The sequence below is a fragment of the Branchiostoma belcheri genome, unplaced genomic scaffold (assembly GCF_001625305.1).
Source record: "Branchiostoma belcheri isolate BF01 breed outbred unplaced genomic scaffold, Haploidv18h27 scaffold22, whole genome shotgun sequence".
Classification (NCBI taxonomy): domain Eukaryota; kingdom Metazoa; phylum Chordata; class Leptocardii; order Amphioxiformes; family Branchiostomatidae; genus Branchiostoma; species Branchiostoma belcheri.
Genome location: NW_017803713.1, coordinates 3,141,680 through 3,154,706, shown reverse-complemented (window position 1 = coordinate 3,154,706; position 13,027 = coordinate 3,141,680). Strand labels below are relative to the sequence as shown.

The 13,027-nt window shown below is 40.6% G+C and overlaps 1 protein-coding gene across 1 annotated transcript in view; it reads right to left on the bottom strand.

The window, feature by feature from the left end:
• Positions 1-3,861: 3,861 nt before the first annotated feature.
• LOC109470208 (tropomyosin-1-like) overlaps positions 3,862-13,027 on the bottom strand; it is a 12,346-nt gene continuing 3,180 nt past the window's right edge. Inside the window, exons 2-9 of the mRNA XM_019769040.1 lie at positions 11,924-12,103; positions 10,875-10,994; positions 8,833-8,904; positions 8,400-8,470; positions 7,888-7,939; positions 7,324-7,393; positions 5,234-5,683; positions 3,862-3,951 (exon numbers count right to left, since the gene is read on the bottom strand). Of these exons, the coding sequence (XP_019624599.1) occupies positions 3,938-3,951; positions 5,234-5,683; positions 7,324-7,393; positions 7,888-7,939; positions 8,400-8,470; positions 8,833-8,904; positions 10,875-10,994; positions 11,924-12,052 (978 nt within the window). The 5' untranslated portion in view covers positions 12,053-12,103 and the 3' untranslated portion in view covers positions 3,862-3,937. The remainder of the gene's footprint in view (positions 3,952-5,233; positions 5,684-7,323; positions 7,394-7,887; positions 7,940-8,399; positions 8,471-8,832; positions 8,905-10,874; positions 10,995-11,923; positions 12,104-13,027) is intronic.

Here is a 13,027-nt window from a genome sequence, read left to right as displayed (position 1 = left end):
AGAACTTTTCAAATCTTTTTAATTTTTTTACACAACAGGTAAATGAAAGCTTACGTTAATCTTTATTTTTCCAATGCAGCTTTTCAGTCACATATGAACAGATTTGTAGCCTATTAGCTGCAACAAGAGGCACGTTAAAGTTTATAAAGCGTCACTTTTTCAGTCACCATAACAAATAAATGAGGACTGAAGGACTAAAATGCATGTTGCTGATAATTAGTGCGGTAACCTGGCAATGTCGTTAAACGTTAGGCTGATTTACACTTGTTCTTCTGCCGTGTGGAAACTTTATTACCACGCTAAAACTGTGGGCTTTGTCTGTGCTTAAATTATCATATAGCCAGGAGCGTTGACCAATCAGAAGCCCCCATTCCATATTGATATGACGCCATAATGTCACAGTTAGCATGATACAAGTATTGCCAGGTGTGTTTTATTCTCACAAGTGTGCTTTGTTGCACAATAAAGCACGGCCCGGAGCAAACCATTTGCAGGGGAGTTGACTCTTTTTGCTGACATTTGTAGCACGTTTCCTTGTTGAATAGAAATATTTACCGTCTTGTCTTCACCCAATTTATTTAGCAGTATATAACAAAATAAAGACCATGTCAATACATGTGAATTTTGATGGCTTTATTTGGTGGTTATAGCAACTGACAAGGCTTTATCACACCATATTCACCTCGGGGCGGGTCATTAACCCTTAATTAAGTAACGGAGAACTTATTAGTCCACAGTGGAGAATACCTACAGTGGCAGGATTATTAGTAATCTGAAACGCGATATTTTACCGAGACTTTGCCAACTTAAAGTACTTTAAATGAAGAAAACTACACAAGAAACACAGATTCACTTTCGTTTTTCATGCTAAATTAATGGTATTTATTGAGATGCGTGTGTTCTGTATATATATGGCTGGTGTAACCGCCCTTTGGCATAACACACCAGCTTCGCAGGCATGCGGCGCGGCGGCAGCCGGCTATATTACACTGAATGCCTCATCACACCTACATGTAACCCTTGAATATCTAGCTCAAAGTTTTAAGCTATCCAATGATAATGCCCCTACTGTACTTGTGACATTGAGTTCCACTCTGCGATAGTTCAAGGAAGGAATGAGTTTTTGAACACCTGAATCCTTGTTTGATAACTCTACTTTAGGGCCTGACCATAGTTGTTGTTCTTTTATGTGTTGAAACGTCCCCGCACAGAAGTAAAGATAAAACTTAGTAACGAAAAGTTTTAAAACACCAATATCTTCCCAATAATGCATATATTTTTGTCTATCATCGGTTAAATCTCTAATCTCTCCCTCTAATTACGTTCACACCAGTTGATTTGTTAACCCAGGTAAAAATAAATGGATGGTCTAGAAACGTAACATTTGTTTAGCAAATACATAATGTTTACCTTCTAATGGGTAAGCCTAACAAACTACTGCTCTGTTTATTCTTACTCAAACACATTGAGAATATTGACCAGTCCCTCAAAATCTGTCCTGCCACTTGCACCATAATGTAACCCAACACCACAGGGTGTCCATTTCGATATGCACCACGTATAGCTACATCTTAATTGACCTTGTTACTGATATGTTCAAATGTAACAGTGTTGATTTCTTCCTTTCCTTTTTTGCTACATAAACGCGTCCTGCAGCCGTGGCGAAGTCAATGAAAGTTGCCACACTGTCGCAGTGGAAGACTTTCACTTGCCACTTGCTGAAAAGAAAGAAAACGATTAGTAGAGGGGAGATAACATTGAGAAGTCCATATGGCTTATCGACTATGGTGCACGGAACAATACTAGGGCTTGCTGTCTTGATATATGGAAACTAGAAAGGTAACATTTGCAAAACAAACCCATAATGTTTACTTGCATATGGTCTACCCTTATACAAACTACTACGCTGTTTATTATTACTCAAACACATTTATGTACATATATAATACATGTCTATGCTAAGCAGTCCTTCCAACTCTTTTCTGCTACATAATGTAACCCGACACCACGGGGTATCTGCTACACTAGTTACCATGGTGACAGACGTCTGGTCCAGGTCATTGACCTGGAGGTATTGTTTTTGGCGTGTCTGTCTTTGTGTCTGTGTGTGTGTGTGTCTGCCTGTCTGTCTGTGTGTGTTTCCGCAACTTTGAAGGCGGCATAACTTCATAACGCCTTTATGGATTGTGATGATATTTGGTATGCTGATAAGTCTTAGGAAGACAAAGGTCAAGGTCAAATATGGGCCTCCTGGGGGATGACCTTGGTACTGCAGCAGAACTTCCGGTTTTTGTGTCTTTTGTCCTGAACATGCTATGGTCTTGACTTTTTGGTGACAGCTTTTCCTGTCAGGAATAAGTGGTGTGGGTTTGGTCCACCTAGCAGCTTGTTCTGGAACTGCAGGAGACTTTCTGGTGAAATCTTTAAAAGCTAATAAGTCCAGATACGAAAAACGTATTTTCATCATATTTGGTGTGTAGGTAGCTGAGGGAGAGTTGTACATACTAAAATGCAAATTATGCAAATGAGGACTTAATTTGTATAATTAAGGAGGAAATTCTATAGTTACAGTGCTTTATATAATAGTTCATTTATACATGTAATTATTTAATCTGTGGTAGGAGGAACATCAACAGATAGCAATTATGCTAATGATGTCCTAATTTACATAATTAATGTGAAAATTCTGTGACTCCTTATTGGTGAATGATGGGAATTTTATACCTCTCGACATGTGTATGGGGTGAGGGGGAACATCCTCATGTGGATGAGGAGCTTCCTCAAGGCCAGGAAACAGCGGGTGGTGATAAACGGAGTGCAGTCCACGTGGCGAGACGTTGGCAGTGGTATCCCCCAGGGGAGCGTTCTCGGCCCCACCTTGTTCGTGATTTTCATCAACGACCTTCCTGACGTTGTGAGCAGTTCAGTGAAAATCTTTGCTGATGACAGCAAGATCTACAGGCCCATTTGCTCGCAGGATGACCAGGAGGCCCTACAGCATGACCTCCAAGCAGTAGAGAACTGGTCAGCAGTGTGGCAACTACCTTTTAATGCAGGGAAATGCAAAGTTCTACACCTTGGGAGAGGAATCAGAGAGCCGACTACCGTCTGGGGGGCCAAGTATTGCAACACACTGAAGTGGAAAAAGACTTGGGGGTGCAAGTGGACGAGCATTTAAGTTTCCATGTCAACACTGCTGAGGCAACCCCAGTAAAGGCCAATCAAGTGCTTGGTCTAGTCAAGAGAACATTCTCCAACCTGGACGAAGTAACCGTGCCGCTGCTGTACAAGTCCATGGTGAGGCCACACCTGGAGTACGCTAACACAGTCTGGGGTCCACACTTCAAGGGGAATCAGAAGCTAGTGGAGAAGGTGCAGCATAGGGCCACCAAGTTGGTGCCTTCACTTAGAACACTCCCATATAGTGNAAACCGTCCCGCATAGAAGTAAAGATAAAACTTAGTAACGAAAAGTTTTAAAACACTAATATCTTCCCAATAATGCATATATTTTTGTCTATCATCGGTTAAAACTCTAATCTCTCCCTCTAATTACGTTCACACCAGTTGATTTGTTAACCCAGGTGAAAATAGATAGATGGTCTAGAAACGTAATATTTGTTTAGCAAATACATAATGTTAACCTTCTAATGGGTAAGCCTAACAAACTACTGCTCTGTTTATTCTTACTCAAACACATTGAGAATATTGACCAGTCCCTCAAAATCTGTCCTGCCACTTGCACCATAATGTAACCCAACACCACAGGGTGTCCATTTCGATATGCACCACGTATAGCTACATCTTAATTGACCTTGTTACTGATATGTTAAAATGTAACAGTGTTGATTTCTTCCTTTTCTTTTTTGCTACATAAACGCGTCCTGCAGCCTTGGCGAAGTCAATGAAAGTTGCCACACTGTCGCAGTGGAAGACTTTCACTTGCCACTTGCTGAAAAGAAAGAAAACGATTAGTAGAGGGGAGATAACATTGAGAAGTCCATATGGCTTATCGACTATGGTGCACGGAACAATACTAGGGCTTGCTGTCTTGATATATGGAAACTAGAAAGGTAACATTTGCAAAACAAACCCATAATGTTTACTTGCATATGGTCTACCCTTATACAAACTACTACGCTGTTTATTATTACTCAAACACATTTATGTACATATATAATACATGTCTATGCTAAGCAGTCCTTCCAACTCTTTTCTGCTACATAATGTAACCCGACACCACGGGGTGTCTGCTACATTAGTTACCATGGTAACAGGCGTCTGGTCCAGGTCATTGACCTTATTACCTCCATGAAAAATGGAGGTATTGTTTTTGGCGTGTCTGTCTGTGTGTCTGTGTGTCTGTCTGTGTGTCTGCCTGTCTGTCTGTCTGTGTGTGTTTCCACAACTTTGTAGGCGGCATAACTTCATAACGCCTTTATGGGTTCTGATGATATTTGGTACGCTGATAATTCTTAGGAAGACAAAGGTTAAGGTCAAATATGGGTCTCCTGGTTGATGACCTTGGTACTGCAGCAGAACTTCCGGTTTTTGTGTCTTTTGTCCTGAACATGCTATGGTCTTGACTTTTTGGTGACAGCTTTTCCTGTCAGGAATAAGTGGTGTGGGTTGGTCCCCCTAGCAGCTTATTCTGGAACTGCAGGAGACTTTCTGGCGAAATCTTAAAAAGCTAATAAGTCCATATACGAAAAACGTATTTTCATCATATTTGGTGTGTAGGTAGCTGAGGGAGAGTTGTACAAACTAAAATACAAATTATGCAAATGAGGACTTAATTTGAATAATTAAGGAGGAAATTCTATAGTTACAGTGCTTTATATAATACTAGTAGTTCATTTATACATGTAATCTATTTAATCTGTGGTAGGAGGAACATCAACAGATAGCAATTATGCTAATGATGTCCTAGTTTACATAATTAATGTGAAAATTCTGTGACTCCTTATTGGTGAATGATGGGAATTTTATACCTCTCGACATGTGTAAGTTACTTAAAGGTTAACACCACCATACATATATTATGTTAACGTTGATGTCATTTGGATAATTAATGAGGACATGTTAAAGGGAGTATGACAAAGCAAGCCCATATTTCATGGAGGTATAAGACCTAGGAACTCTTGTCTTTATATTTGAAAGAAAAGACAGACGTGAAACGGCTACTGGAGCAATCGGATTGTATACCCGACCAAAGAAAGAAGAAAAAAAAATACCTGGCGAGATGCTGAAGAGGTTGAGTTCAATGAGATAAGGTTGCCAGCCCCCGTGGGTCCGGGTGACCACGAACCTCCAGTACCGCGCTGTTCCCTGGAACCCGCCGAACACTTGCCTCTGGTCCGTCCCTCCCTGCACGTTATCGACAGACACGACGTCCTCCCAGCTGTACGGACTCCCAACCTGAGAACTTTGCAACTTGAAGGCTGCGATGTCGTGGGTGGTGTCTCCGTAGCTGTTCACTGCGACGCGCGTCAGAGTTTGAGGCGCTGCGATGTCCAGCACGATGTACCAGTTGTTGTGGTTCTGCCCGGTATCTATGACGTTCCAGTAGGTACCAGTGTCTCCATCCAAGGCTTTAGCGGCATCGTATGTCACTCCGTTGTCGACCCACGGTGTGCCTGTGGAGTCCACGACCCATGAAGAATCCCGTTGCAGCCATATTCCTCCTGAAGAGGGCACAGAAGTGATAAGTAACACGATGGAGCGCAACAACCTCATTGTAGTGGGGATGGTAACGTTCTTAAACCATCGTTGTTATTTTTTTTATTTTCATTTCATTTTCATTTCATTTATTGGTGATGCCACAATGCATTACAAGTGGGAGCCATGCAGCCTAAATGCTGGTGGCGGCAGCCGCTGGTACATACAATACAACACAGGACAAGTCGATACAATATACAGGACCTAACAACAAGTTACGAATATCCACATAGCAAAACATAACAGTGACTTATACAATGTCGAAGAAACATCATTTATTTTATTCACATGGATTTTTGAGCATTGGATAGGAAGCACTTGTTGTGCTTATGTAAATCCGCTGCTAATAAAACATAATACAAGAGTAAACATAAAGATGACATAAAGTATAACATATACATAAAATGAAAATGGCTGGCGCACCAATACCTATAACATAATATTAATGAGATTGGTCAAATCTTCCAGAGTGGTGGATATAGTTGGACACAATATCAAAGATACGGCGGTTAGTAGAGTATGGGAGGGAGGGGCTACCTGTAAGAAGTAAAGTACATAATGTGGCGTCGTTTGCGTTGAGTGGGTCGGAAGGGAGTATGTTTTCAAGATGTACTTAATTTGACATTATATCAATTTGTGTCTGACATGTTGACACTTCCCTTCTAAGAAATATTGCTTATGTTCAGAACTACTTAGACTATAGCTTTGTACAAATGTAAGCATTTTAACCATGTCCTGATGAGCAAACTTAAATACCTTTATACTTATGTAAATGGGATTTGTAAATAACTTTCGACTTTAGTATTTAGACCGAATGATAGTATTTTAACTAAGCCCACTATTGGGATGTCTCTATTAACACTTTTATTGTCATGTATCTAAAATTTCCTTGATGTCTTCGACTTTGAAAGCCTTTTAATTATCAATCACCACATTTGTACTTTACCTGTTCTGTGTACTACACTGTATGTGTCTTTGCAATGTTGTGAATAAAAGCATTAAAAATGTTTTCAAGATGAAGGCAAGATATGGATAACAGCATTTTGGTCCTTTCAGTATTATAAAATTTGCAGTGTAATAAATAGTGATCTGGTGTCTCATTCGGATGCCCACATTTGCACTCAAAAGCTAAAAAATTCAATTCTTTACATTTGGTTTCACGACTAGCTAAACATGGCTGAAAGCCCGTTCTTCTTTAAGCAAAATTAAAAGATTAAAACGCTTATACCTATAGCATTAACCTAAAAATATTATCAAGACTTCTTTACATTTGGTTTCACAATGTTATGAAACAACTTTTATATCAATCGTATGATCCTCGTGTCGACTAAAGTATTGTATCTGTATCTGTATCTGTATAGTCGCTATAACTGCCCTTTTGGGTAACACAGCAGTTTTGCAGGCATGTGGCGCGACGGCAGCTGGCTATATTACACCAAACGCCTTCTCACACTCAACTTTTGAACATCTAACTCTAACTCTAAGCACATTGTTTAAAGCCATCTAGTAATAATGCCCCTACTGTACTTGGTGACAGCTAGTTCCACACTGCGACATATATGTATGTATACATATTAGTCTAGGAAAGAATAAGTAGCATATTTACCCTGTTTCTCCCTTAGCTTGGCCTCCAGTAGTTTTATCTCCTCTTGCATGCGCACAATTTCGACTGAAAACTGAAAGTGTAAACAGTAAAACATCGGGATGTTATCGCAAAAGCCGGATAATGTATACTCTCTTCAAGCAGAGGTTACAAAGATTTAAAATGTGTTTCAAGCGCCGACTATCGTCGTTGATAAGAACTGCCTATAAACAAACTGCCTGTAGATGTAAGCATGTCTATCTAGTACAATGTACTATATCTGAATAGTTAAGGTTTGAAACCAGGCATAATTCTGGGCAGTCTAGCTCCATCATCATTTCATGATCTAAAACCTGAGTGTACAAGCGGTTTTCCAACATTGACATTGAAAATCTGAGTGTTCGCATACAGGTTTTACTTTGTTAAACTGTACAGTGTAAGTTGGATCACAGGTTGGACCACTGGAGATTGCCCAATAAGTCTACTAAAAAAGGAAAAATAAGATACTAGTAATCACTGCCTACTTTAATTTGGACCCTAAATTTTTCAGGAATGAAACATGGGACACAACATTTTTCTAGGCCATACCTCGCCCTTTCCTTGGCCGTTCTTCAGCGTTTCTTCCAACATCTGAGCACGCCTAGGGAAGGGACGTTAACGTGTCGTCATGTAAAACAAGAGGTTGATGAAATATACCCCTGTACCTATACCTAAACCTCTTTACCTGTCGCCAAACCCATGTATTTGTACCAAAACCCCTGTACCTGTACCTAAATCCCTGTACCTGTATCCAAGCTCATGTACCTGTACCTAAATCCCTGTTCCTGTATCCACGCAAATGTACCTGTACCTAAATTACCTGTACCTAAACCCTTGTATCTGCACCTAAGTACCTTCACCTTTACCTAAATCCATGTACCTGTACGTAAACCCCTATGCCTAAGCCCCTGTGCCTGTACCTTACCCCCTGTACCTGTATCTAAGGACCTGTACCAGTACCTAAAGCCCTGTACCAGTACCTAAACGCCTATTCCTGTACCTGTATATATAAAGTGTTAAGGTACACAGCTCTTATAGTTACAAATGCCTGCCTTACTCACCCCTCGTAAACCTCGTATTTCTCTGTCGTCCTTTCAATATCACGTGTTAGCTCCACACGTTTCTGTCCGGCCTACAGAAGAAGAAAGTTGGCAGAAATCAGTGTTTTTAATATAAAATTCAAGACTAACAGCAGACATTTAGAAGAAGGGAATTGCCGACACGAATCTCCGGCCCCGGAGAGAAACTTAGGCCATGGAACCATTTTCAAACTTGACCTTTGCTCCCACAACCGGTACTCACCTACCAAACATCATGAAGATCCACCCACAGCTTCTCGAGTTACAGTGTTGACGGCACCCAGGTTACACGAATCTCTGGCGTCAGAGTAAAACGTAGCCCGGTGAACATTTTCGAACTTGACCTTTGTGTGGACAACCACTACTCACGTTCTAAATATCATAAAGATCCACCCACACCTCCTCACGACTTTACCTCTGTAAGCCTGGCCCCAATTTCCTCCATGACAGTCCTCGCTTCCTTGACTTCTTCTTTCAACTGCTGCATCTGAATATTAACGTTCAAAGATTTCAGAGTTTTAAAAAAATGAATACAATTAACTTAATGTTGGACATAAAGAGTCTGACATGCTAAGATTATGAGTTCTGTTTTATGCTGATGTTTTAATTTCAGTTTTGTTGTAAAATCAAACTGGCATGACAAGATGCGTCTGAAAATACTGTACACATTACTGAATAAAGATACTATTTTTACACAACCATGTGCTTTTTACCTCCATGAAAAATGGAGGTATTGTTTTTGGCGTGCTGCCTGTTTGTCTGTGTGTGTCTGTGTGTGTTTCCGCAACTTTGTGGTCAGTATAACTTAAGAACGCCTTTATGGATTGAGATGATATTTGGTTTGTTGGTAAGTCAGATATAATTTTTGCAATTTAGGATCCTATTTGCATGATAAGGGGGATTAATATATACTTTTTGAGTCATAAAGTCTAATATCATTTGGCGAAGGTATGACACGATGGTCAGATTTGGGCCCAAAAGTCCCAATCCGCTACTATGGAGATCGAATCCCCTGAACCCGCGAATCTTGTTCGATATGACGTCATTCGAATAGAGCGGGCGTTCGATCTGGGGTTACCCGCGGTCATTTACAGTAAAGCCGCTACAACCGGCTACTTCAAGTCCTTTTTTACTTGGGAACCACGGAACAGGAAAAATCCACCTTTCCACAAATATGAACCGTTTTCAAAACATTACATCTATGCCGTGATTTTATTGTGAATATGTAACATGTAACGAAGCTACTGCCGTCGTCGTGGGTGACCTTGAAGGTCAGAATTCTTGTTGGCGCTGTTATAAAATCCAGGTCCCCATATCCAAGTGGCACAGCATGCGTGCAAACATGGTATTTTAACCACTCCCAAAAATCGTTCAAATTACCTCATTGAGGGCTTGTTTGGAAGAGCAACGATTTCCGCAGATTTCTGTCTTAGGGATTTTTTAAATATGGCCGCGATTATGAATTATCGGTATTTAAAGTTAAAACACTGCGTTTTTAGCTCTTCTTTTGACTGTAAGTCGAGTTTTAGTTAAAAAATAAAAAAAATCCTAAGACAGAAAGTTTAAATTTACTGTAATATTTCTAAAAATCCAAAAATCTAACCTTATCTTTAATTTTCGGGGCCCCTTAAAATCAGTTGTTTGGTTCACGTGAACCCTTTTTGAAATCCGAAATTGATCTCATTTGGAAGCAAATGTACACAAAGTGGAGCAACGGCAGTGCAAGAATAACATTTGAGGTAAACAAAATCACTTCTTACATTTTATTTTGACGAGTATTTACTCTCCAATTACTTTTGTTTATTTTCAAATTTTACCCGTTGCCCCCGGGCCGGCCTGGGACTCCCGCGCGGCCACGTTCGAACACGTTCTGTAACCCGATACCTCCCTAGTAATGCGACTTTAGCCTAGCAACCGACCGCCGTGTGAGATCGTGGAACTCTAGCTCAAAATAAGCCGCTATTTAGTTAACCTTTAACAAAGTAAATACTTCATTTCGCTTTCTTCGATCAACCAACTGTAACCAGACACGATCAACTTTGGGCTAGAGTAACTGTCTTATGATTATATTGCTTAGCTAACTATTAGCTAACTATACCGATAAATTAACTAGGGCGGCACCTAGGCTAGAGTAACTGTCTATATAGTGATGATGTTGGTTAGCTAAGTATTGAACAACTAAGGCTGGTAAATTTACATGGGCAGCACAGTCCGGGTCAGATAACTATTCGCTCGATTACCAGGTAAATTTACATGAGTTGCACCCAGGTTGGGTTATCTGTCTAGTGAATCATTTGGGTTAGCTAACTATTTGCTAGCTAACCCGGTAAATTAACTATGGCGGTATTTAGGCTTGAGTAACTGCCAAGTGATGATGTTGGTTAGCTAAGTATTAGGTAACAAACAGAGTAAACTAGCTTAGACGGCACCCGAGCTAGACTTTCAGGGATGACTCACCTTCTCATCTCCTTGTTCGGGTAACTTCTCGGCGATCGCCTCTTGGCGTCGGTTGACATCCTCCAACTCTTTTTCGAGCAACGTAATCCTCTTTTGTATGCTGATATTTTCTGCCTCAGCCTGGAGGCAAAACAAACAAAAACACGATATTAGAGTGGAGGGAAGTAGAATAGAGTAGAGTAGAGTAGAGTAGAGTAGAGTAGAGTAGAGTAGAGTAGAGTAGAGTAGAGTAGAGTAGAGTAGAGTAGAGTAGAGTAGAGTAGAGTAGAGTAGAGTAGAATGGAACAGGGTAGTGTAGTGCAGTGTAGATGACTTAAGTGTAGGACAGAGTAGAGAAGGGTTGAATTATAGTGGGGTTTCTATCTATCTATATCTCTGTATATGTGTAGATATATATATATAGTCTCACAGGTATTCCACTAGGCAATCAGTGCACGACTACTCATTGCTCAAACCTAACAACAATAGTGGAAAGAGGATGTTTGTTTACAGATCTGTAAAGCTGTGGAACGCATTACCGAGTGAAGTTAAGACTACTGTATTAGCAGCTGATGAGAGGCAGTTCAGGAAAATGACACGTCAGCTTTATGGAACTTAAAGGCTTACCCTGACAATATTGTATATATTCGAAGCAGTTTAGTAACTCACAAGTTTTATTGTTGATTTTAGTCATAATTAGTTAAATGACCTCAGGCCTCAACCTCAATTATTTTAATGTGTAATTGCAATGATTGTATGTATTCAGTGCTTGTATTTTATGTGTTGTATTGTTAATGAGCCCTGGAAGATTAGCCCCTCATGGGGCTAAAGGGCTCAATAAATCAAATCAAATATAGAGAGAGGGAGATAGAGAGAAAGGTTGGACCAGGTGAAGGTAAGCATTCACCTGACACCTCCCAAAGTCGCCATTCTTTTAATTTGTTACCTCTTACAAACAAGAACTCGCAAGGGGGGGGGGGGTGAGGGGCAACTGTTTTAAGGCAATCTTTTGACTACGTATGGCTCGATCATGGATACAATTTAAATGGTTTTCTTGCGTTTATGTTCACCTTCTCCAGTCGTTGTTGGGCTTGTATCGTGGCTGCCTTTGCAGATGCTTTCCGTTCATCGGCCTCGTCAATTTGCGACGAAATTTCGGCCATCTTCGCCTTTAATTTCTGAAGTTTTCCGCTTTCCATGATGTCAAATCTACCTGGAATGTATTCTGGGTGTAGTATCTGATGACAGCCCTGAAATAACAAGAAACAGACATGCATTTCAAACATTTCAGAGTTATAAACCAAGAATTGAGGTGTTCAAAAACTCGTAAACTCAAAAAAACTTTCTATTTTACAAGAACCATCGCACAGTAGATCTCGTTGCCACAAAGCACAGTAAGGGCATCATGATCATCACTTCAAACAAAGATATGCAAAGGTTAGGTGTAACAGGTTGTTCTTTTAGTATTTATATACATATAAATGTATTTATGTATTTGCCAATGGGTAACTTAAGTATTCAAGAAATGCAATTAAGGCACTTCCATACGAAACACAACCGAAAAGTACGCAAGTCCTAATCTCATCCCAATGGTAATGTTTGTAAAGTTGACCATTTGCAGTATGTTCAATCATGTGGAAACAACAGAAAGAATTTACTAATAGACAGAATTTTAACGTGTTATTAGGCTTTCCCCCTTTTTTACTGTTATCTTTTTTGTTGCCAGCCAAACTCGGCGTATTTGATACTGTTTTGCTGCCACCAAAAAAAAAAAAAGATCTTCTCGGAGATAGGCAATTGCACAGGTGTTCAAAACATGAGAAGTCTTCAATAAGATCCTTATAGTACGAAGGCCCACAACGACACTTCCACACACCTCTTCCACAGCCCTTCCACAGCGCGCTGCCAAGGGATATACCTTCCATAGCGCGATTCCGCGGCCCTTCCACAGCGCGCTGCCAAGGGATATACCTTCCATAGCGCTCTTCCGCGGACCTTCCACAGCGCGCTGCCAAGGATATACCTTCCATAGCGCGATTCCGCGGCCCTTCCACAGCGTGCTGCCATGGATCATCCATAGTGCAATTCCGCGGCCCTTCCACAGCGTGCTGCCATGGATCATCCATAGTGCGATTCCGCGGACCTTCCACAGCACGCTGCCAAGGATATACCTT